Genomic DNA, 26,729 nt, shown 5'->3' on the forward strand with positions numbered 1-26,729 from the left:
AAACAACTTTGACTCCAAAGCTGTTTCCCTGCAGGGAAATCTTGCAGGCCTATGAATGATGGCAATTTGAAGTTGAGTTTTGAAGCACTAAATGTATCTACCACGTACTGCACTCAACCACCCAAACGCTACATGAATCACAGCTCATCACGCTTTATCTCTTGTAGGAAATTTTCTGTTACGCGCGCGCGCACACACACACACACACACACACACACACACACACACACACACTCAGAGCAAAATCTGAGAACCTGTTGTCTAATGCTGAAAATGACATTGCATTCAATTAATGCAAGTCTACTGTCCACTGACCTGATGATGTTGGCATTCGTGCAAGCTCTCTTCCACCCCCCACGCACGCCCCCCACCCCCGTTCTGATTGTCACCATATTTCACTTCAACATTCCAATCAAATTGTCACAGCAAACGACAGCATTTCCACGAACATTTTTTCAAATATCAGTCCGGTTCCTTTCTGCTAAAATGCTTCGATTTACTAATACCCCCCCCCCCCCAACTTCCCCCGTCCCTCCTCCTCACTCTTGGAAACTCTTCAGTTTTTTTTTTCCTGCTGAACGATTCCGACTGAGGCGGGCGCAACCGCACTAGAAAGGGTGTCAAGTCGTGCTGGATTGGCGCGATATCGTCGCTCGGTTAATAACTAAAGGAAGACGCGAGCCGTGCCATGTTTTAAATGATGGACTATGTTGATTTTAAAAGTTGACCAGGGATTTCTAGTTGTGGGGTGTCTGCGAGGCATGGCTTTTATTTTAACTTGGTTATTCCTGTCTTGGTGAGTATGTCAACTCTTTTCTCCGTATGTTCTCGCACTTTTACGCACCAGAGTCAGATTCTTTGGATGGATGCGCAATATAGAAATGTCGTGTATTTTCATCTCTTTTTTTTTCTGTCTTTTTTTGGTTTGTGTGTACTTTGGTTACAGTGCGAGCAGTGTTTGGGGAAATCAGCACAGTGAGACGAGTATCTATTTAGATAACATCACGCGTATATTGGATAGATTACTGGATGGATATGATAACAGACTGAGACCTGGATTTGGAGGTATGCTAATGACCATGTCATGATGTATTTTGTTGTAGCACATATGATTTTATCGATTTTTTTTTTCATTAGAAGCTAAACTTTCACTTTATTTTCGTTGCTGAATTGCTTGAATATTTTACTTTTACCAATTCAAATAAAATTATGAACAGTCATGAGAAAAACTGAATGCAAAGATCATCTTAAAGTCAGTTTTGTACTTTTTTCCTTAAAAAGTAATTGTGTTTGTCATGTTGCAGTTTGTAATGGCTGTAAATTACATATAGGTACATTGGCTTACTATGAAAAACACAAATCAACACAAACACAAATCAAAGCTACTCTTTCAGAGCTTCTTGTTATCATTCTGCTGTAGGTCCAGTTACAGAGGTCAAAACTGACATCTTTGTCACCAGCTTTGGTCCGGTTTCAGATGTTGAGATGGTATGTAACCTGTACAAACTACTGACACATGTACTCATGATTCAAAGTCTTATTCACTGGCTGCTTGAATATATGTTTCACCTTTACTTAACACTAGTGGTACCGATGCATGAACATTCCAATAATACTGTATGTAGTTTTTCCAGTAACTCATTCCACATGAAATCATGGTTCTCCAAGCCTTCAGTATTCCAGCGTTGGGTTGGATGTCATTAGTGCAGCTTAGGATTTTAATCTGGTTGACAATCCCTGGGCCAAAGAGCCTGAGAGAGAAGGCGGGAGAGAGAGAGAAAGAGAGAGAGAGATGTGGCTGATGCTGAGATGGGATAGGTTTGCAAGTCTTGACATGGGATAGGCTGAGCACTGTATGTGTATTGTACTCTGTGTAAGCCTTACGCTTTAGATACTGTTTGACTGTATTTAAAGCCTACTCGAGTGCCACGTGATGTGTGTCATAAAGGGAATGTAGAGTAGGCAACAAAACCATTTATTTCATTCCAAAGCGTCTATGACAGGCTCAGAACCTTAATTGCAACATTAATATATTTAAGATAAATTGAAAAAAGAAAAAAGGTGAGGTGCATTCAATTTTGAAGAATGTTTGATAAAGATATCAAAAATTACAGTATGTTGTTAGCGGCCACATTTTGCAGTGGAGATAGTAGTAAGAACAAGAGTAGCAGCTGCAGAAGTGCTGGTGATATAGAAGCAAAAGTGGAATGTAAATAAATATTTTCTTTGCACTCTATTCCCTATCAAGGAATACACCATGGATGTGTTCTTCCGTCAAACATGGATTGACGAACGGCTGAAATTTGAGGGCCCCATTGAGATCCTGCGGCTCAACAACCTTATGGTCAGCAAGATCTGGACGCCAGACACATTCTTCCGGAATGGCAAGAGATCGATCTCTCACAACATGACCACCCCCAACAAGCTGTTCCGCATCATGCAGAACGGAACTATCCTCTACACCATGAGGTAAACAGAGCTGGACAGCGATGTCCAAACCCAGCCAAGACTGGAATAGAGCACAGACCTGGAAAGAAAATAAAACAAACAGGCATCCAAGAATGTGTACAGACATGAAAAGAAATGACGAGCCCCATTCCAAAAACAAGATATGTGCCATCTGATACTGAAAGCATGCCTTGGAAGTGATTCAAATAGTAACGACACCAGCTTTTTTCCATGAGGAAATATTTAGCATGAAAATGACTGATTGCTTAAAAATAAATACTTAATGCCAACTTCAATTTAAAGCAGTTTAGGGATTGAAATTGATTTAACCCATATTACAAGAGGTACGGGATATTATATAACAAAATGACAAAATAAAAAAAATAAAAAAATCATTTAGTTTTGTGCTTTGGGTGGTGTGTCAACCATTCTAAAGCACAGTGCCACATTTAGTGATTCAGTTTCTTAGCAGTGGTTTCTACTTAGCCAGTAACAGTTTGTCAAGTATAAATCAAACTGAGTTCCCTATTCCGACAGATTAACTATAAATGCAGAGTGCCCCATGCGTCTCATGAACTTCCCGATGGATGGCCACGCTTGCCCACTGAAGTTTGGGAGTTGTGAGTCACTTAATTTTTATTTCTTTGGTCAAACTGGATGTGACTGATGGTGTTATTCTAAAGTGATCATCTTGTCACCAAAAAAATTCACTTTCAGGTCAGAATACCTGAAAGTGCCAGTTGAATGTGCCAGTTGAAAAAAACAACTTGGCAGCATGAATGTGTTCTTTCGTAAATGAATTAAGAAGCAATTGTATTAAATTCTGGATCTAAGTTTTCTTTAATATCTTTGTCTTTTCTGTGTAGATGCTTACCCCATCAGTGAAATTGTGTACACATGGAAAAAGGGTCCTCTGTCATCTGTTGAGGTGCCACAAGAATCCTCCAGCTTGCTACAGTACGACCTCATTGGTCAGACAGTATCAAGTGAGAGACTCAAATCCAATACAGGTGAAGACCTCAGTGCTTACAACTGGGAGTCCATTCCAATGTGTGGTTTGACTTGCGTTGATTGTATCTATAGTGAAAGATAAGTGATTTTTGTGTATTGTCTCCACTACTTGATTTCCCCATTTACATTGCTGATTTTTGGAATAACAGACAAATTTCTGAATTTTACTCAGGTGAATATGTCATCATGACGGTCCATTTCCATCTGCAAAGGAAAATGGGCTTCTTCCTGATTCAGACATACATCCCCTGTATTATGACAGTCATTTTGGCCCAAGTGTCTTTCTGGATTAATAAGGAATCGGTTCCAGCGCGGACTGTATTTGGTAAGCTCTCTTATATGCTGTATTTTATGTCTATTTATAAAAAAATAAGTGAAAATGAACATGTAAACTTACACAAACCAATAAAAAATGCATGCTTAACATGGTTGATAGGAATAATGAAATAATAAGGTCATGTTGCAGATTTCGAATTACTTAGATGACTACTGTGAGGAGAATGTTAAATCATATAGTCAAGAAGTCATGAAAGAAGTGTTGTCTTTGAGGCAGGATATTTCTTGGTATATTGTTCATCTTTCGCAGTGTCTTATTTCTTAATTTAATTTCATATATTCGATTAATCCCCGAGGGGAAATTAGTAGCACACTTTAGTATTAGTAACATGCACATATTAGTGTGTACAGGCCCTGAACACACAAACACACACAGAAGGGGCCTGTACACATGCAGGGGGAGGTAGATTGGCGGGCAGCTCCTGCTTGGTGCACCCAAATGAGCAATTTGTAAGGGGTGATGGCACCTTGCTCAAAGGCACCTCGGCAGTGCTCCAGAGGTGAGCTGTCAGCTCACACCCTGTGTGTTTTTGGGCGGGAGCGGGTATTAAACTGCCAATCTTGGAAAATTGGATGACCCGCTCCACCACTTGTTCTACCACTGAGCCACTGCAGCCCCATAGTTCTAGAAAAACCTAGTGGGAATCTGTGGAAATTCCACAATAAAACAATATTAGACTTCATACCAAACATATGAAAAGAATAAATAGCTACCTTGTTCTATGGAGCTAACGCTACACTGCTACACAATGTGGAGAGCTCCACCTAAACAACAGCCAACTGATGGTAGCCAAGCTTTTGCTGCAACACAACGTGAGACATGGTGATGTATTGTATCCTAGTGCATATTCCTTCTAGATTACTTTACTACCTGAACAGTGAGTTCTACATTTTATGTGAATGAATGAATAAATATGTAAACTTTATGACTTATAAAGCAAGAAACAGACGAACAAATATCCAACTGTCAAGAATGTTTATCAACGCTTCTTCGACGCGGACCTGTTATACGTCAGAAAATAGCCAGTTTTAACTCCATCCATTCTGTGTATACATGTAGACACGGGTCACACACTAACGTCACAGCGATTTTCGTCGCAGGGAGACACTCCCCAAATACAAAAAGTTTCGGTTACAGCGTCCACATGACAACGCAGACTCGGCGTTTTCAAAAAACTTCACTGTGGCCAGTGTTTTCGTCCCGGATATCTGTGTTGTCGTGTGGACGAAAGTTGCAACCGCAACAAAAGCCTTGCTACCCAACGACTTACACTACATTGTTCACGTGATTCCTCCTGGCAGATGCGCCATGATTGGTTGGGCGTGGGACAGCATGAAGTTTTCAAAAGCTTATTCAAATATATAGGTGGGGATCCCAAGTCCGTGATATTTTTGTTTATCAACTTTTTTGTTTTCATCGTGAGCTTCCAAGTAACTCAAAAATTTTTCCCCAAGACGCTAAATCTTGGATTTATTGACTCACCACCCACGGCTTGACCCCAGCAGCTCTGCAAATACAACCTTTGGTGAAAATAGAAAGACACTCAGTGTTGCTTGTTTTGACCTCTCTTCATTACCGCTATCCCCCCTCTTCTTCTATGCTGCAGCTGCATTAATTAGAAATAAATGTCCTGTTTGAATTTGGTCATGCAAGGGAGAGAGGGAGGATGTTTATTTGGCTCTCTTCCCAGCACTCACAGGTTCCGTTTGCTCACATTACATTACGCTACAGTTGCCATCAACCCTTAGCCTGAGGATCAGAGAGTGAGAGACCATGAACAAAGATAGAAAGAGAGATTGAGGGAGATGACAACCACACAGAACAAAGAGGAATAAATTAAGGCAGTATTTTGAAAAATTCCCAGCAAATATTTTTGATAATATACCCATTTGTTCATTTTGAACGATCTAACACGAGTGGACTAGTCCTGCTGGCAGTGGTAGGTTCACTGTGCTTGCATTTGGAAACAAGCCAGAACTCTGAGCCTGCACACTTCTTCTGAGAATACATCCCAATCATTAGTGCTCAGGTGGGAGTTGAGTCCCCATGTGGAAATCCCATCTTTGGAAACTCATAAACCTCACCTAGTCTTGCTGGTTTCATTTCACTCAATATTGGCTCTAGAATAAAGAAAAAAACTAAAATGTTTCTTTCTCTATATTGGGTGTTTTTAGAATGATCTCTGGCTGAAGCTAGGGCACACTGTATTTTTTTAAGATGTATAACAAAAAATACGATACCAAAAATAAGATTTTTATAACAATATGTGAGATTTTATTCTCTAACTGTGATAAACTTTGTCTATTGCAATAAGTCTCTATACACTTGAGCTCTAAAATTAATCAGTGTAATGTTTCATTGATGCTGCTGGTTGTGCATGTGAGATAGAAAGTTGAAATGAGGCAGAAGAGAAAAAAAAACCTATTGCTACATGTATGTGTTCCACTCAAGTCAGGGGATGCTGTGTACTGGATTGTCAACAACCTAAGAACTGAAAATCCCTTGAGCACAAGTCTGAAAGACTCAATTGACTGTGGCCCAATTTGTACCTTGCTTTTTTTCCTGTAAAAGCACAAAACTGCCCTGAGCATTTTATTTCTATCCAGTCTTTATGCTTCACCCCCTCCCTCCTACACTCTTTCATTCTCTTTCTCCTTCCTCTCCCTCTTCCTTGACAGGCCTTTCTTCACATGTTCCTCCTCCCTTTTTTGCAATCATTTAATTTCTGCTTGAGTTTGAGACAGTCAGCGTTGGCTGACTATCAACAGAGGTTACATCTGACAGTTGTTAGCGTTCGCTCCTGAAATGGTGTGCAAAAAATGCATTTGAGACATTTTTATGTGCATTAAAGGCCCTACAAGTTTGTACATTGCTAATTTTGCAGAGCTAGTATGCTTTAGCTTGATGAAAGTGAATTAGATATGTGGTTTGTTAATGGACCATTAAAAGGCAAATTCATTGTCAGCATCTTTCTGTGACTTAATGAGGATGGAATCTGGTTGAGACTCAGGAAATTCTTTTACAGAAAAAAAGTTGGTGCCTTGTTTTGAATTAAATTGTGCTGCACATCTGTACTTCCTGCCATTTGATAACTTGACAAAACGCCTGCCATGAACCTTAAATATGGTCCAAACTATTTTCAGGCTATGGTGAATCACATCCACCTATAAATTAACATTTATGCATCCTTCACATATATTTTATCATCTTTTTCCATATTAATTCCTCCGGTTTATATTATAAGGGTGGCTTCTTCTAGAATCTTTACAGATGTCTGGTGTCTTTATTGGTGTGCCAGCTTGGGGGCATGGGTTAGTCTGCTTAGAGACAGATTAGAGTTCACTGGAGTGATGTCTTTGCCCGACCTTACTAAGCTGAAATGCCACATGGCATGAAATTCTACTTTTTCCCAAAGACACTCCTTGTCAAATCAACTATTTAAACTTCATGATCTTTTGACATTATTGTTATTTTTGTCTTTGCATTGATGCTTCTATACTATACTATATGAATTTTATTTATACAGCCCATAATCACTAATAATAATTTATATATTTTAGATATTGTATGTAACCCTTTGTCTATAAATTCTTGGATTTGCATATTCAATTTTTTTTAAAAAATGCTGCACATGTGCAGACCTAACCCCAGGCTGTCAAGATGTTGTAAACTAAACTTGTTTGCCCAACATCCTCCCTGCCCACCTACCTGTAGCTCCAGGACAGCACATACAGAGTTGCGTTTATTTGTGTCTGAAGATACTGCCATTAACAAAGATTTTCCTATATAAACATAAGCTCAAACAGACATGGTTAGATGGTCAACATTTGAGAACTGATAGCTTTAAGATGCTGACATTATTCACCAGGTAGTAGAGTTTGCTAAGAATGTTGAGCTTGTAATTTCCAAAGATATACTGATGATTTTTTTTTACATGATATACAGAAAAACTTTAGTAAAAGGACCTAATATCATCATCTAATGATTAAGAACAGTGGTCCCCAAACTTTTTTGCGCCACAGACCGGTTTCATCCAAGACAATATTTTCACAGACCGACCTTCATTTGCTCGATAATCGTTAATGACACCAGAACAGCTGTAGTCTAATAATAAATCAGACATCAACAGACAATAAACAACCTTTTTTACTTAAATTGATAATCAACATCTCTGTAAACGAAATAATTTTAACAAATAATTATATTAAAAACTTGATTCAAGTGACTGCACTGATGAGGTTTCTTTTGAATTATAGCGAGTTACAATCAGTGCATTCAACGTAGGAGAAATACTGATGATGTCTAATAAAAGGGAAATAAAAGTCAATTAAATAATAATAAGTATAGTTACGATAATGATAATTAGTGGTTGGGAAATGCTGATCTACGGGTACTGCAGAAAATCCCGCTTCACAAAGGCAGGAAGTTAGAAATGGAAGCAGGGTTTCCAGGATAATCTACCTTGACTTTAATGAAGAACACTGGCGCAGTTGTGGGCTGGCTGATAACCTGTTACGTGACCGAGACCTGTCAAGCGGGATGGACGCACACATTTGTCTGTGCGTCATTCCGCACAGATGTCACTTTTCAAAATAAAACATCTTTTGTCTGGTAATAAATTTTTCTATGCTGCCTGGTACCTAATGTCCCGCAACCAGGTACCGGGTCGCGACCCGATGATTGGGACTGACATAGACGGATGTAACAGAGAATTGGGTTATTTTTCAGAATAAAACATCTTTCAGACTCCAAAATAAATAAAATGGAAGTAATGTAAATTATTTTTTCTTTCTGTTTGGCCCGGTACCAAATGACCCATGGAACAGTATTGGTCCACGGCCCGGGGGTTAGGGACCACTGATTTGAAAAAAAAAGACACTCTGACAGGCTGAATGACACTTATTTATCGTCAGTCATTCTCTAATGTGGCAAAGTATTGTTTTATCTGTGTATTTAGGTCTGTTTGTCTGTTCTTAGGTATTTACAGTGGTCTCTCACCACCGTGCCCCTCTATGGTTATTTAATGACAAACATTTTGAGTTAGGAGCAACTGCAGCAGTTGTTTCCTCACAGCAAAGGGTTCCGGGTTTGATTCCTCTGAGTTTCTATGTTTTCCCCATGTCTGTTTGAAATCTTTCTGGGTTCTTCTTCTGTACTTATTCTTCTCACCATCAAAAAATATTAAATTTTGGTGAAATTGTCACACCAAATTGTACATACAAATGGGTGAATGTTTGTTTTTTTTCTTTTGTGTGGTCCTGTGATGAACTGGCAACTTATCCAGGTTCTACCCCACCTTTCACTCATAGGCAGCTGGCGTTAGCTCCAGCAAACCTTGCAGGATATGAGATTTAAATCGTCTCATCTACAAGAAAACTGATGGATGAGTTCGGGACAGGTAGCAGAGACAAGCAGGGACATACAGCACAAGTACATCAGTTTTCATTGTATCTTTGATGACAGCAGCTCAGTCAGGCAACTCGAGTTTGAATGTTTAGAATCACAGCAGCAGAACAAAGAGTAGTTTTGGTGTGTAGTTTAGACTCCTTCCCCCTGAACTTTAACAGCGTGCACAGATATGTTGACACAGAAACTCCTAACTGGAGCCTACAGGTAGATGCTAGTGTGGTGGTGGCTGCAATAATAAGCGTTCAGAGCTACAGGGGCATTGACAGATGGGAAATAGTTGCAGGTTAAATAGTTTGCCAGTTGGGAGGGTGTGCTTGATACCAATTGAGCAGAATCAGGCTTATAATGTGATTGTATGTGTATGCAGTGCAGCTCTATCTGTCTGCCTGAATTAACTCCCAGGCTTTACTCTATTTCCTATAAAATAACCCTTTTCTGTCCACTGATCACATAAACCTGCTGAATCTGTCATGTTTTGGGAAAGATTTATCCTGAGACATTAAAAACCATGGTCTTAGGATATTTTTCTGCTCATCACAAAGTGGTTACTGAATAAAGAATACATGTTGTTTACATCTGTCTGTTCCCTGTATGCAGGTATCACCACTGTCCTGACCATGACAACACTCAGTATCAGTGCCCGCCACTCCCTCCCCAAAGTTTCATACGCCACAGCCATGGATTGGTTCATCGCCGTATGCTTTGCCTTTGTCTTCTCCGCCTTGATTGAGTTTGCAGCCGTCAACTACTTCTCCACCTTGCAGGCCAATCGTGAGCTGAGGAAAGCAGCAGCAATGAAGGTAGCAGCTCAGGAGGCAGCTGCAGCAGCTGCAGCTCCATCTGCAAACACAGGGAATGATGGAGAGGTTTCTGCAGTAAGTCGTTCCCAATGTGTCACAGGCAACACACTGATTTTCACTTCTTTACAAATCAGGTTGACTCGCAGTTTCCTTCTACTTTTCACATTATAGCATTTCCAACACATTAACAATGTGGCTCTGACATTTTTTGAAAACAATGCGAGAATTGTTTTTTTTGCTTATTCAAAAACTACATATGTTTCACCTAAACTTTCCCTAAACTTCTCTTTCCTCCCAGGACACACACACACACACACACACACACACACACACACACACACACACACACACACACACACACACACACACACACACACACACACACACACACACACACACACCACACTACTGGTTTGGTATGGACTGTATTATAACTATTCATCAAGGAGAGACAGTGTATGGGGATAATTGTTTATTGTAGTAGATGATATGTGATAATTAGTCCTTTGTCCAAAAGTTTTTGGCACTTAGACACCTCAGAGAGACATCTGCTCAGAGCAGTAGGAACATAAATCCCCCATTTGAATTCAGACACTGCTGGTGATGGGTTGCTGATGACTGCTATGACTGAATGGATTGATGAAATGATGAAGCTGCAAGACATGCAGAGGGCTCACATAAAACTAGAGTGAATTAACATGAAGTGGAGAGAGATTAATATTTTAAAATGACAGTAGAAAGATAACAAGCTAACAATCAAAGATATGTTACTGTGTTTCTGGATTGATGTGACCAGCCGGTGAATGTAACTGATATTTAAAATCACAGCAACGGACAAAAGAAATAGTCTTTTTCAATTTAATATCTTTATTAACATGACATGACATAAACATATCTTTGTTGCACTAACACACACACACACACACACACACACACACAAAGACACACACATAGACACACACTCACACACAAACAAAGACACACACACAGCCAAACAATTACACTCACCCTCACATAATCCGTAGCACGCAATTAAACACATCGACAGTCCCATATAGATGCATGCACTCACTCATCAGCAAAGGATGGTTGCCTCATCAATACTGTCCACTTATCTATACAATTTCTGTCCATCCATCCATCCATCCTTTTTCATTATATTTATCATCCATCCATCCCTCTTATCCAGTTCTATGTTCTGCCTTGTAGCTGTGTGATAATCACAGAGAATGACATGAAGAGACAGGCAATGGCTCTGTGAATGATGTTGTTGTAGATTATATAAGAGCCATAGATTAAGGGAATATACAGCAGATCACTGTGGGCTCACAAGAAGGAGGGCAGCCGCCACCACAATAAAATATAGTAGGGCTTAGAAATCTGGAAAAGACCATTTTTGTGAAGCAAGATGGAGTTCTGAGGGACCAGTGCTGGTTGTTTTTTGTCTTGTTTGTGTCTCTGCGTGTGTGTGTGTGTGTGTGTGTGTGTGTGTGTGTGTGTGTGTGTGTGTGTGTGTGTGTGTGTGTGTGTGTGTGTGTGTGTGTGTGTGTGTGTGTGTGTGTGTGTGTGTGTGTGTGTGTGTGAGAGAGAGAGAGAGAGAGAGAGAGAGAGAGAGCACACAGAGTGGGAGGGATGCATCATGGAAAAATATTGCTTTCAACAAATATGTAGGAGAGAATACTCATCACACAGAAGAATAAAACAAAACAAAACAATGGCATATCATTGGGAATAGACCAAACCATTTACTGGTCACATTTTTTTTTCACTATAAATGGTTTTGACCTGGAGATCTGCAGCCTATAGAAATGCCAAAAAAGATTTATATTTTTTTTTAATCATACAGATTGTGACAATTAAATTTTTCATTTATGCTTTGTTTAGGTTTTACCCCTACTATTTACTTAAAAAGGATTATGTTGAATGAATGACATGCTTTTTTGTTTCCTCTGGAAAAAGCCACATAGGAAATGGCCCGCCATAAACCATGTGAAATGTAAACTTGTGTCGCTTACAAGATAGGTCAGTTTAACTTTACATTTCCACAGTAGATTTTAAGAATATGGGTAATATTTTAGAGCAGAGGTCCCTTTTTTGCCTTTTTTGCGCGACGGACCTGTTTAGACAGTATTTTAACGGACCGGCTTTTAAGGTGTGGAGGATGAAAACTGTTTTTTTCTACATATAATAACCAATGTGAATTCAATGTGGGTGTAACATTTTTAGCAGCGTCCTCATAAAATTGTGCCAATGTTTGTTTGTTTTTTAGTTTCGCTGGCTTTGGATTTTCAATTTAGCTGTAGTGTATTTTGTGTTACTCGCCGGAGCAGCCCCTTTAAGAAGGTAGCCGTGTGACTGAGGCAAGGATCTTGCATCAAGAGTGATTTCTGACAGATGTGGTAGAGAGTATTACCAATCCAGTAATTATCCAAAACAAAACATTACTAAGAATCAGGTAATAAATAAAACAGAAATGATGTAAGTTGACCCACAGAGCAGTACGATAGATAGTCTGTTTGTCAGAACCACTGTTATTGCACCACATGTAATTAGTACAGACCAGGACACAGAAACACAAACTAGGACTAGTGTCTGTATTTTAACCACGTTTTTTTATCATCATACTTTTAACCTAAATGAACCAATGATGAATCTCAGAGCTGATATTCTACCATGTTTGAGAAGCATCCATGTAGAAAATAAATTTACATCCATCTTTCTTTCTATCTCCTATTAATGATCTATACACCCACTCAACACCCACACATATGAACTGCGTGCATTTACTGCCATATACTAGCACAGAGACTAATGTTGTTTCACACACACACGCACACGCACACACACACACACACATACACACACACACACACACACACACACACACACATTCTCACACACACACGGTCAGGTTCACACACACACACACACAAACACACGCACACACACACACACCACACACACACACACACACACACACACACACACACACACACACACACACACACACACTCAAACACACAGACACTCCATGTAACCCACTTATCCAAAACAGCTCCCACCCTCCCTCTCTCTCTCTCTCTCTCTCTCTCTCTCTCTCTCTCTCTCTCTCTCTCTCTCTCTCTCTCTCTCTCTCTCTCTCTCTCTCTCTCTCTCTCTCTCTCTCTCTCTCTCTCTCTCTCTCTCTCTCGTTCTGTGTGTGCGTGCATGCCTGTGTGTCTGTGTGTGTTTGTGAGTGTGTGAGTATGTGTGTGTGTCAGCATGGGTCTGATGGTGAATCAATAGAACAGGAGCTGATCCTTCTGGGGTTTGACCACCAGGAAGTCAAGCAGGCTTCTTTCAATAACAATAGCTCATAAATATGCATTCCACCCACACGCCCATGCACATGTACAAGTAGCAAGCATGCTACACACAACCATTGCAATAAAATGTCCTTTAATAAATTACAATAGTTGTTACTGGAGCTTTGAACACCGACAAAATTAACATGAAACTTCAAATTAACGATAGCTAAACAGAAGTTAGAATCCATGTTGTAACCCAGCAACGGTAATACTCTGTACACACACTGTAATTAAGCAATGAGCAACCTTAAGTTAAGTTAGATGAAGTTAACCCAAATCCTTTCACAGCCCCTCTTTCATATTTACTTTTAACAAAGCCATTACATATTTTTAGTTCTGCGGAGTGTTAATGCCAATAGTACTATTGCATATGCATATAAGTAAATTTGCAAAGATAGATGATACTTCAAAAATGATTGCATCTAGATGAGTGTTGATTGCTGTTTTATTTCTAGCATGTTTGTGAGGTTGATGGTGTGACACCAGAGAAACTGAACGAGCAGATTTTACACCTCAGTGGACTCAAGACCGTCTGTTTTAACAAAGTCCAATCAATATTTTCAGTAAGCAATTATTTTTCACTACCTTATGATGGAAACATTTGTTCAGAGTTGCACATGTCCAGTAAAAAACTAAAGTGTCTACTCATATATTGTTATTGTCCTTGCATTTATTTAGGTATCAACAGATTTCTGCCAGATAAAGACTGATTTTAGAAGTGAGCCTTAGGACAAAGGCATGTAGCAAAATGTTATCCTTATTTTTACTATTTGGTGAACCCACTGGCAAGATCAATACAATTTGTGATTCAAAGGCAAAAAAAGGTTAATTATGAGATTGGTAACCATGCATTTTTGAGGGGGTCCCTCAGGTAGAGATTTGTAACAGTTTAATAACCAATTTTTACAGGAGTATACAGAATAATCCCAAAGCATAAAAAATCCTGTCTCAGCCTCTTGACCTCTTTCATTTTGTTAGCATGTTGCAGTGGAAAATAAAAGAAAACCAACGTAATTTATTATGTATTGTCATATTTTGATGGCAATTACTTTTTGTTGGGTGTATTATATAAGGTAAAAATTATACAGGGTTTGTAATGGTGTTGCTTAAAATAGTAACACCATCAGCGCTGCTATTCTGGATCAGTTGAATGAAGATGCTTAGTAGAGTTGTTGTGGCAACCTGACAGTAATGAGTTGCAGTAATCCAGCCTGGAAGTAAAAAAGGCATAGATTACCTTTTCTGCATCTTGTTGGATTAAAATGTGTCTGATTTTTGCACTACTTTGAAGGTGAAAGAATGCAATTTATTTGATGTGGACAGTGATGGACAGGTCCCGATCAAAGATAATCCAAAGCCTCCTGACAGTGGTGCTAGTGGACAAGGCAATGCCATCTAGGTTGACTAAATCCCTAGAACAAACATTTCTGAGATGTTTTTAGCCTGGCACCATTACTTAACTTTTATTTAAATTTAATAGCAGAAACTTCTTGGGCATTCATGATTTAATGCCCTTAGCGGATGCCAGTTATGCACAGGTAGATAATGTAAGTACAGAATTAAATGCATTTTAAGGTGCAACAAGGACAAATGCATCAGAGACTGCAACATCCTGCGACACTCCTGAATTCAAAATTTTACCCTGACCTACAGTACTTACAAAGGTCAAAGATCAAAGCTAGTGCTCTGACCGACTTTCATAGATCAAAGCAGTAGTTTTGATCTTCAGTCTTACACTGGCCTTCTCCTTAGTTTTCCTGTCTTATCCAGTTCCTGAGTGTACAAAAGTTAAAATTTCACCCTGACAGAGTTTTCTCAAGGTCAAGGTCATCATCCCATTTTGCTTTTTGTTTCATCTTTCTAACTGCAACGGCTGCGAAGATATTTGGTGGACTTACAGACGGAAGGAATGACAGTCTAACGGACAAACACACAAACACTGACAATTACAATACATCACCGCTTTGTAGTGGGATGTAGTTATAAGGTAATTTAGGACTTTCACTCATGCTGTCATACTCTGCCTGTCACCTGAAGTCAACTGATACAAACTCCAGCAACCCCTGTGATCCACGAGGCAGAAAACCAGCTGAAGAAGATACGATTAGTGTGTCTGATGTCAGATGGATGGATGTTTTGAGTTTAGGTTGGAGAAAGTGATACTGGTGTGCTCTAACTTTCACGGTGAATGGCTCATTGGATAATATAAAAAAAATAGATGACAAGGGACACTCTTGTCAAACCTCTCTATTAATACTAACAGTCAAGAAAAAATACTATAAGTACGAATTTCAGCAGTGGGATAAGTGTGTTGCAATTTAAACCATTTACAAAGTAGACTGAAATCAAACCAGTCCAGTTATGCAAACAGAAAGGTCATTTAATTCTATCAAAGGCTTTTTTGGCATTGAGTTAAATTAGAATAGTGACAGCATATTTGTCACGCTTCAGACAAAATTTATGGAGAGTGGGGGGGGGGTACCGGTATGGTAGGATTCGTGGAACTTTTTCATTTACTAAAATTCAAGGAGTCAATTACTTGTACAGTGTAATTTACTGTCAAATCCAAATCTAGATTGGTTTTTGACTTGTTTGAAATTGAAGGAATATAAAGGGTTGTGTAGATTTTGTATGTTCTCTTCGAATCTGCATGGGTTCTCTCCAGGTTCTCCAGCTTCCTCCCACCACCAAAAACATGCAATTTAGGTAAAGTGGTTGCTGTGAATGAATGAATGAATGAATCATTCTCCTTCATTCATCATCTTGAAGAAGAGATGACTGTAATTGTCTCATCTTCATTTGCTTATTTATTTATCAAAAGTACAAGTAGCAGGTGTTGTTTGAGTAAAGCCCAGCTGACCACACAGACAGACATCCACTCATGCACACACCCATACCTATGGACCATTTCCAGTGACCAATCGGGTACTTTGTAAGGTATTCCCCAGATATACCCTGATACAGACTCCTCATCTCATGGTCTACTGAAAGGTGATGAGCCATAGCAATAAACGCGTGTCAATCCACTGTGAGTCTCTTTTGTCTAGTATATTGGTTTGGTTCTCACAACTGCATCTATCCTCATGGAGTGGATTCATTGAAATTAAATAAAACAAAAACATGACATAATTGATTTTCAGTTGTTTTCGTTGGCTTTCTACACACTTGTTTTTGCAGAAATCTCCCACCCACTATCCAAAAAATGCAGATAGTCGCAAAACTGAGAAAATGTGGCACTACTATATATCAGGATAGATTTTTCTTCGCTAGTTGTTTCTCTGCCTATATGTTTTGTATGTGTTTACTCTTCTTCGATACAGTCAATGCTGCAGCAGCTTAGCGAGAATCACTTTTAGCTATTTTCATACATTTTTCCCAAATGACATAGTACCTCATACACCCAGCAATATTCTCCTTTATGTGAATTTCATTTTGCAGACTGTATTTCGTCCTTCTGTCCCTCTCCCAGGTGGATACCAGTAATATGCTGAAGAAAAGGTTGAACTCTGCTCCGCTGTTCGACCGACCTGCAAAAACATTCCCAAACCCACCTGTCAATGCCCACGCCTTTCTGCAGCAGGGTTCAGCCATGCCAGCCAACAATGTTCTGACTGGCACCAGCATCATCGACAAATACTCTCGCATCCTTTTCCCACTTTCTTTTGGCGCCTTCAACCTGGTTTACTGGATTGTCTATCTAACTAAGGACACAATGGAGATGTCCAGGTAAACAGATGGCATGTTTTGAACCAATAATTCAAGCACATCTTCATTGAATATAATGGGTTTGGTTAAATATTACTGTAGTTTTCCAAATTAATCAAAACAGGCAACTGAATGGCCTATTATACATTTTAAATGTTTAAAGAACATAGCTGTTATAGTTGCTGAAACTTGCCTTTTTCGAGTGTGTGTGTGTGTGTGTGTGTGTGTGTGTGTGTGTGTGTGTGTGTGTGTGTGTGTGTGTGTGTGTGTGTGTGTGTGTGTGAGAGAGAGAGAGAGAGAGAGCCTGCATGCATGTGCATGTGTTCTACGTTCTTTTTCCTTTTTTGATGTGTGTTTGCAAGACTGACAGACCATATATAATTCAGCAGCCACACAAGGCTCTCATATTTGCAACTCAAATGATTTACCATGAGGCTTTTCCAAATATGTTAGCTGAATACTCACCGTTGACTGAGTCATTGAGTCATAAGTGCAACATAAGACCACCAGGCAAAATTTTGTGTCTTGCTTTTACGTGTCTGTGTCTGTACACAGTAAACTACAGTCTAAATGAGCGAGAAGATGTAATTTAACTCCTTCAGTTTAACTGATTGACATTAGCAATTTTTTTAGACATGGATGTTTTTTGTTTTTTTAAACAAAACCATTTTAAAATACTGACAATAATGAATCAAGTGAGCTGCCGAGTGTGGACTTCCACATAGATCTTGTCATATAAGAGGGATTCTTTCACTTACTGTTGTACATCCAGAAAAGAATGATAATGGAATTACCTACTGCCATGCATCTTGCTCCGGTGTTTAAACAAGATGCATTTAGTTATTTACTTATTGAATTAAGTGCACATAAGATTTTACATTGCGCACACATACTCCTGACTAACCTGATTTCCAATTCTGACATGAGCCATTATGGACACCAGTTGTGATAATGAATGTTCCCCTTCTATGTTAAGTGATCTACAGCTGATCAAAATCTACTGTACAATCCACCACATTTTCTCCTTCTACAGCATCAGCCACATGTGACCCCTTAAGTGGGACCCACCACAATCCAAATGTCATATCCATTAAAGAAAAGTGGGTTGTCTGAAAAAAAAAATACTGTAGCTCCATTGGTCCTAATTGTAAGCAGATGGCAGTACACGCAACAGAAACTTCAGAACAATCTCCTTTTTTTCACGTCTTTGCTTTTAATTTAGAAGGTTCTGCAAAGATGAACTGGAGCAGAAGAAAACATTTTGTGTGCATGTGTGTGTGTGTGTGTGTGTGTGTGTGTGTGTGTGTGTGTTCGTGTGTGTTGTGTGTGCTACTTCTCTGAGAATACAGGCAGACAAGTGTATAAATGTGCCGTGGCAGCAGTGCCTACCGACTGGAGGCTATTTTAATGAATAGCACCATTCATTGTGAGACATGAAGGAAACAAATTTGCTGAAAACACTTCCTTCCGTGAGGGGCCCCAGCTGGTTGGCTGACTGGTTTGTGGCTGGCTGGCGGGCTGACTGGTGCATGTGTGTCAAAGTGGGTGAAGCGGATGATAAACGCTACTCCTCTTTATTGCTAGACTTGAAAAAACAACTTGCCCATTGTTTCTCATAAATCAGAAACCACTAAATGCTGTTTCAAACTCAATTCCTATATTTAACTGCAGGGCACAACTGTAATTTTGATGTGAAGATCATTCAATTACAGGTCCCTCAGTCTAGGAGTGAGGAAGACCAATATAAACAGCATTACCCTATCTATCAAATTTCCCTCCGTAGCCTCATGGGAATAGTAACATCTGCCTTTGTCACCTCATCTGTATGTACTTGTTCAAATGCAACCTCACACAGGTTTACATGTGTGTCCAGTTCTACACTAAAGTGTAGATATGTGAGCTTTCATAAAATTCTTACTGAGATAACTTGTTTTCACACAAGAGGTTTGCTCTTTGTCCTTGACTTTCTCATGAAATACATATATGCTTCGTCTCTCGCCTAGTATCCCTCACACAATTGCTTTCTCTATTTTTTACTTAATCTTTCTGTCACTCTCCCCTCCCTCTATCATGCTCTGTCCAGTGGTGAACAAGCAGTTCACCACTGGATAATACAGGACGTTCCAACAAGATTAGCAGAGTGATGTACCTCTTTTTCATCTACATACCATCAATGTAGCCATTTCAGAACAGAGAAGAATCTTAATGATCAATTTCATGGAACGGAATCGTCTGTTTGCTTGAGCAGATACAGCTAAAACTGAGAAAACCGAGAAATGGCAGTCAGTAAAAGGTCACAAGTTTAAGTTCTGCAAGAGCAGGGATAATTTTGAAAACCAGAATGTTTCCAAAATGCAAATAAAATGCTTTTCATAATGAAAGCACTGCTGTGTACTGTGTGTCTAATGGGACATGAATCTGTAAGCAGTGCCCTGCAACTGAGACACCAGATGCTATTTTCATATCTTAGGTCTGAAGGGATAAACTTGTAGGTCATCATTTTCAAATATTTTATTCAAATAAAATTATCCTTTACCAGTATTTGAAAAGGTATCAGCAGCAGTGATTCTGGAAAAAAAGAGCGGTGCAATATTCTTCAAACCTTTATAAACCTGTATAAACAGTTCTTCTTTTCCATTCTACATCATTAAATGTATAGTACAAGAGTTTAGTGGGATTTCAGAGCAGCTGTTTCATGGGGTGCGGTGTGGTTGCAATAATAATAATAGACATGAAGACACTTGAAGATGCTTTATCATCACAGACAATTTTATATCAATGTGTACTCTACATTTGGCTCATACCTTAGGAGCAATGGGGACTAAACACACTTGGGTAGCAAGTTCGGTTTAATTATATTCCTCAAGGATGCATCAGTATGCGAATTGGGGTAACTCGGGCTTGAACCACCAAGCCTCCGACAAGTAAACAACTCTCTTACCACCTGAATCCCATCCAATCCAGTCCAATCCATTTTATTTACAAAGCACAATTTAAATAAACACAAGGTTTCCAAAGCGCTGCACAGTAACTAGATAACAAAAACAGACGCGCCATAAAACCATGAACATACTGCAGTTAAATAAAATATCAAAATAAAAAACCCAATAAAACAATTTAAAATAAGTTAAAAAGTGGAAATAAAATAAGATAAAAACAATTAAAATAATGTAAAATAATACACAAAACACTCTAAAGGGTGTCAAACGGCAGGGAAAAGAGGTGGGTTTTAAGAAGAGTTTTAAAATGTGACAGTGAAGAAGCCTGCCTGATATGCAGTGGGAGCAAATTATGCATTCCATAATTTAGGAGCTGAAACCGAAAAAGTGTGTTCCCCTCTGAGCTTCAACCTGACTTAAGCCTGTGTGAGGAGCAGCTCGTCAGGTGACCTGAGAGATCGGCTAGGCGTGTACAGGTGAAGTAGCTCAGAGAGGTAGGGTTGGGCGAGGCCATTTATGGCTTTAAAAGCAAATAAAAGGATTTTAAAATGAATCCTAAAATGTATTGGCAGCCAGTGCAGTGAAGCTAAAATCGGTGAAATGTGCTCGTACTTTCTTGATCCAGTTAAAAGGCGTGCAGCAGCATTCTGGACCAGTAGAAGGCGGGGAATGGAGGACCCACTAACCCCCACATAAAGTCCGTTACAGTAATCCAGCTGAGTGGTCATAAAGGTGTGGATTACTGTCTCAAAATGTTTTTTTCCTAAAATTGGTTTAAGTTTGCCAACTGCCTCAACTAGAAAAAGCTTGGTTTAACCACTGCTTTAATCTGGCTGTCAAATTTAAGTTCTATATCCATTTTTATCCCCAAGTTGTTCATTACTGTCTTGTTGTACCTTGCCAACCAATCAAGATTGATCACGGGGTTTCAGAAGTGCCACCAAAGATCATGACTTCAGTCTTTTTTTGATTAAAATTAAGAAAATTCAGGGACATCCAGGTTTGAATGTAACAGTGAAAAGAAATACCATGATTTCTTAAAATTGTACCAAGTGGGAGTAAGTATAGGGAAAATAACAGAGGGTGAAGCACAGAGCCCTGGGGTACCCCACAAGAGAGAGGGGCAGTGGAGTACACACAATCATCAAGACTGACACAGAATGTCCTCTGAGATAAATATGATTTAAGGCACTTGAATGCTGTGCCACAAATGCCCACCCACTGCTCCAAGTGAGCAATCAGGATATCCTGGTCCACCGTGTCAAATGCTGCGGTCAGATCAAGGAGTACAAGTAAAACAGAATGACCAGAGTCGGTCGCTAAAAATATATCATTAAAAACTTTTAAAAGTGCTGATTCAGTGCTGTGCTATGGCTTAAAACCAGATTGGAAAATCTTTAAAATATTATGATCATTTAAAAAGTCTATTAGCTGGGAGTATATGATCTTTTCTAAGATTTTCAAAATAAAAAACAATTTAGAGATGGGTCTAAAATGTGTCATTATCGTGGGATCCAGCCCAGATTTTTAAAGCAACAGCATATTTAAAATTGACAGGGACTACTCCAGAAGACAAACTGTTATTAATAACAGCAAGAAAAGATGGACCAACAACCTGGAAAACTTCCTTAAAAAGTCGAGGAGGAACAGCATCCTCAGGAGAACCAGAGGGCTTCAAATGATTATCTCCTGTACATAAGGCAGGGTCACAGCTTCAAATGTATCGAACACTGTAGTACAGGAGGCTGAGACTGAAAGGTCAGTGGATGGATGTGAAACAAGTGCTCTGGCAGAAGACACTTTATTAATGAAGAAGCTAGAAGAAGAAGATACACTTTTTTGATCCCCTTGGGGAAATTACATTTGTCACTCAGGTGTATATTTGTTACATTTTTGTGTTAGTTTTTCACACACAGTATGTACGTATGTACAGTCCCCTGAAACAACCACAGCACACAAGGGGGCCTCAAAGCATGCAGTTAGTACACAAACACAACATCAAGCTGTACATTGGGAGGCAGAGTGACGGGCAGCAGCTTCCTGGAGTGCGCCCCAATAGAGCAGACGCCTCCCACAGCTCACACTCCGTGGATGTTCTGGCGGGAGCGGGAATCGATCCACCGATGGCTGGGCGATCTGTCTTCAAGACATCTGCTCTACCACTGAGCCGCTGCCTCCCCTAAAGAAAAGTTTCACAGTGCAGAGGTGTCAGTTCCAACAGTCGGTGGTGGCCTCAGAGCAGAATTAATGACTTTAAACAATGCACGAGGTGTGTGTGAGTTCGAAACAACAAGGTCAGAGAAATATTGTCTTTTGGCATCCTTCACAGAGGTAACTCATCCACCCCAGGGTCTGATACATGCATATATCCTTGGAGGTCAGCACTTAGCACTAGAATTTTCAGTTATACAAGCAATGGTAGAGCAATGAAATAAACCATAGTTGATTTAAACAGCCAACATTTAAAGAGTTTTACTGTAGGAGTCATGTGTACTTAGACTTGCATGACTTAATCTTTGAGACAAATATATGCTACTAGCAGGATCAGCCAGGTAATATAGATCTGTTTTTAATTTGTCATTTTATTTCTATGATTTTTAGTCATAGTGCTTCTGACACTGTAGCACTGTTTCTGACTTTACCCGTGAATCATATTTTGCCATATTTTGATGTAAGCTTAGCAATACTGTTTTGTTTTTGCAAATGAATGACAACAGCAACCTCAGACTTTTTCCTTACCTTTTTTTTTTTCAGCTTAAACCACACAGTAAGCTGTTGGGGTTATTTATTTATTTTGTGTGTGTGTGTGTGTGTGTGTGTGTGTGTGTGTGTGTGTGTGTGTGTGTGTGTGTGTGTGTGTGTGTGTGTGTGTGTGTGTGTGTGTGTGTTCTTTTTTTGGGGGGGGTGTCGAAAGAAGTATTGTCAGTTTTCTGGCTGGAAATGGATCTAGATGCTATCAAAAAGTGTCTCCTACTTTAACTCATGAGGCTAAAGAAGCGGAGGTGTGAACTGCATGGCAGGGGTTGCCTTCTAAGTTTCACGAGGTCTTTGTAAACAACTTTGGCAGCAAGGGATTGAATACATTGAAATGATATATTCAGCCTGGAAAGGATGCTGTCTCTCACAACACTACTGAACTAGAGGGTGTAGTTACACCATACCCATGTGCATTTGTGCCTTTCTGCAGGCTGATGTGGACAAATGTGAAATGTAGTATGTGTCGGCGTCTTTATGCATATGTTTAAATATATATGTTTAAATATGATAAGATAATATATCCATAATGTGGAGAGAAAACCTTTACCCTAGACAGTGTATCGGGGTGCTCCTTAACAACCCATAATGCACACAAGTCACTAATTGTAATTTTATTTCTCTTCTTCCCCTCTTTCAGGGATAATATCTAAACCAAAGGTTCCTGGAAATCCTCTGCCATCCCCAGCACACAAAGATACAATGAATAGATGAAAAAAAAATAACAAGCACCCCTTTATGTAGCCTGAGTGCATTGTGTTTATTTTTAAGTATCCCTTTGGAAAATGAGTGTGATGAACCAGCTCCTATTGCCAACTTGACAGGTGAGCTCACAGCCTGTGGGCTGCGGGTTCTGGCATCATTTTAAACAGGTGCATCTCTCGATGTCTGTCATTCCTTTATTTCTCCCCCCAAATAATATGAAAAGTACATATGAGAATACTTTTTCAGCACCTATCCTGTATTATATAACATCGCAGATGGGGGAAAATGTAAATGCAGAAGAAAAGAGAGACAATTCTTGACCTGATGTATTTAACTCTGCATGCATGTATTTCCACACATGAAATTAATCTCACAAATCTCTTTGCAAAGAAGACATTTCAAAAGTTGCTGCTGACTGACATGCAGGAAGTCGTTCTTATTAAACTCTGTTTCCGTTCCACATTTTCCCCACAATACCCATTTGCAAAATGTTTTGGTTCACTGGGTAAATTTCTCTCCGCTGATGGAGTATAGTGCATGTGAAGCAAAATCTTTAAAGGATTTGTATAGTCTGTTCCAAAGATACTTTAGCCTAGTTGAATATTCACTGACACATGCACATACAGGAGAAACATGCACATGCAAATATAGAAAAACACTAGCATGCACAAGTGCCACTCACTTACAGTGCACTTTGTTTTCCATATTTCTCACAGTGTTAGTAATATATGGCCTAGATTTCCTACACACGGGAACAGAAAACATCAGTGGATGTTTTAATGACTATCATAAATAACTTGTTATAGCCTAAAGCTGTGATCCGTCTGTTGCCAGTTTTAGGAAAAATGACAGAAACAGAAAACTCTGCAATGTTGTTGGAAAACAAAGGGTTTCTGTGGGCGTGTACGACATGAGAATTAGTTTGAGCGGCAAGATTTGTGACATTCATCAAACAGTGCACCATGGATGTAAACACAATGGATTGAAATGTGTGGCAAAGTTCAGGCATTTGTTATTGTGAAGGGAAAAAATATTTAGCTAGCCGAACACAACCCAACCCAAGTTGCCATTTAGTAATGTGATGGCTTCATATGTATCTTGGCAACAAGTCATATTACTTCAGAGATTCTGGTCATCATGCACTACCATTGTCAGTCAGTCAAGTCAGTCAACTTCAGATTACCACCGTTACATCCGCCGCAGCGGGTCACGGGGAGCCAGGGCCCATCTCGGCGGCATAGGGCGTGAGACGGGGGACACTCCGGGCACGACGCCAGTGCACCATGGAGCCACACACAACCATGCATACAACCATGCACGCTCACACTCATACCTACGGGCAAATTTACCTGAAGCACATGCTTTTGGAGGTGGGAGGAAGCCGGAGAACCCCGGTCCGCCCCCGGTCCGCCGTGTTGTGAGGCGGCAGCACTAACCACTGTGCCACCTGCCCCACTACCATTGTAATTTTTTTTAATTAGCATCTATATGATGTCTTTATTTTCACTGAAGTCAAATGATTCCTGTACTAGTTTGCAATTTGACAGCTGAATTCATTTCTAGTTCTAGAAAAACCAAAACTGAAACCGTTTGTCATCAATTATATTAAATGCCAAAACATGTTTATTACTAACTTCTGTACATTTGCATACAATTATAAACCATTTCCAATTCAGCAGGGAGGGTAACATGTTAATGCCATGCGGTAGCTATAAATAAGCTGTGTTGTGTGATTCCATATTACATTAATCATCACTGAGAATGTTACCATTAAAGATGTGTCTTATGAATATAGGCTCTGTACACTACACAAAAACATTGCAGTAGTCTGGAAATAGCCTACAGTAATGACAGACTGTCACAAAAACATTATGTACAACCGCTGTAAAGTCTCCTCTTGTTTATGTCTAGACTTGCACACTTGACGCAGGCAAGGAAGCTCTTCCTTCACTCATATTACATGTATTTCTTTTATTAACGCTTTAAATTTTGAAAAACCATGATTAAATCTTTACATCACAAACACAGTTTTCAACAAGATATGCTATGCAACAGAAAATGCAATCTAAACTCCTGATGGACCTCTAATGAAGATGTATTTTCATTTCCTGTTTTTAAAAGTTGCAAGGCATTCGTGAACTTGCAAACAACAACTCACCAGTATTCAATATATCTGCAAAACCTTAGATTCTAGTCGATGCAAAGGACTTTCATTTGCTTTCTGCAGTATGACAAGGTAAACTCTGATGTTTGTATTAAATTATGTAAACCATTGTAATAGTTTCTACTGAAATTAGTCTCACTACAGCTTAGTGTCATTAGTCATAAAATGGGAAGGTAAGGTTGTGTCAGATATTTTGTGTATCCTTCAACTGTCTCCCCTCTGACTTTGATGCAAACCTCTTCGGATCAGTTCAGTCTGTATTGCCTCATATGTCACACTATTGTGGTAAACCCAGCACACCCAGAGAGTGTCAGAACAGTGTTGGCTAAACCCAAATAGAGCCTGAGAGCACCAACTGTCTCCCTCCTGCAGGTGCAGCTGAGCGTTTCTGCACTTTAATCTTCAGTTTTAAGTAGACGTTGTGTATAGATGTGTGTGTACACTTTTTTTTCATCACCAAACCTTTTTGCTTTTGGGTCAGTCAATTTGCCCTCCTGTCCCAGCCCAAAGCTGTTCAGCTCTAGTGCACCATCATGAGACCTGCACTTGCATGACCTCTGACTCTTCATTTGCTTGTTAGGATTGCTGAATGTATAAGGTTATGAACTATGTGAAATCAAGAATTATTTTGCTGTGGTGACTGCAGACATACACTACCCTTTCAATATCTTATTTCATTCTACTGGCATGAGTTTTTTTAATGTTTCACTTTGTCATTGCTATTCTTGCAATTTTTTCTGTTATTTGCATAGAAATAATGGGCACAATTTAGAAGATAATGAATGAAGACATTGTCTCTGTATAGTTTGTGAATATGCTTTTGTAGGTTTGCTATTTGAATTCCAAATGTATGACCCTGCTTGTTGATATGCTGCTCTGTACTACTTTGCATTTGTTTAACTGACAGTCCATGATTTTGTATGTAAGTATTTATTTTGTCCATATTTTCTTGTACAATTTCCTTTCCATTAATTTTATTCATCATAAGTATGACCTGTGTTTATCATAGCAGACAACATTATTCTTTTATTCAGGTCCTTTTTCCCAGGTAATACATAAATCCAATTGACTTAATTCTACCACATGATTGTAAATTACTATGTTGAATAA

General features: G+C 39.4%; 1 protein-coding gene across 2 annotated transcripts; it reads left to right on the forward strand.

Annotated features, from left to right (window-relative positions):
- Window positions 1-623: 623 nt before the first annotated feature.
- Window positions 624-26,729, forward strand: gabra6b (gamma-aminobutyric acid type A receptor subunit alpha6b). Of its 2 annotated transcripts, none has more exons than XM_068331978.1 (10): window positions 624-796; window positions 947-1,065; window positions 1,421-1,488; window positions 2,249-2,469; window positions 2,986-3,068; window positions 3,315-3,458; window positions 3,632-3,784; window positions 9,803-10,080; window positions 16,822-17,078; window positions 23,391-26,729. In XM_068331978.1, the coding sequence occupies exons 1-10, from the start codon at window positions 708-710 to the stop codon at window positions 23,401-23,403; spliced, it is 1,425 nt and encodes a 474-aa protein (XP_068188079.1). In that variant the 5' UTR covers window positions 624-707; the 3' UTR covers window positions 23,404-26,729. The 2 variants fall into 2 exon arrangements, with proteins under 2 accessions (XP_068188079.1, XP_068188080.1); XM_068331979.1 differs by having other exon boundaries at window positions 3,315-3,434.

The sequence above is a fragment of the Antennarius striatus genome, chromosome 13 (assembly GCF_040054535.1).
Source record: "Antennarius striatus isolate MH-2024 chromosome 13, ASM4005453v1, whole genome shotgun sequence".
NCBI lineage: Eukaryota > Metazoa > Chordata > Actinopteri > Lophiiformes > Antennariidae > Antennarius > Antennarius striatus.

What these genes read in the sequence shown, in the direction of transcription:
- gabra6b (XM_068331978.1), top strand. Translation starts at nt 708, where the DNA reads ATGTTGATTTTAAAAGTTGACCAGGGATTTCTAGTTGTGGGGTGTCTG. An exon ending in ACTGAGACCTGGATTTGGAG is followed by an intron (nt 1,066 to 1,420) that starts GTATGCTAATGA and finishes ATTCTGCTGTAG; the next exon opens with GTCCAGTTACAGAGGTCAAA. An exon ending in ATGATGGAGAGGTTTCTGCA is followed by an intron (nt 10,081 to 16,821) that starts GTAAGTCGTTCC and finishes TCCCTCTCCCAG; the next exon opens with GTGGATACCAGTAATATGCT.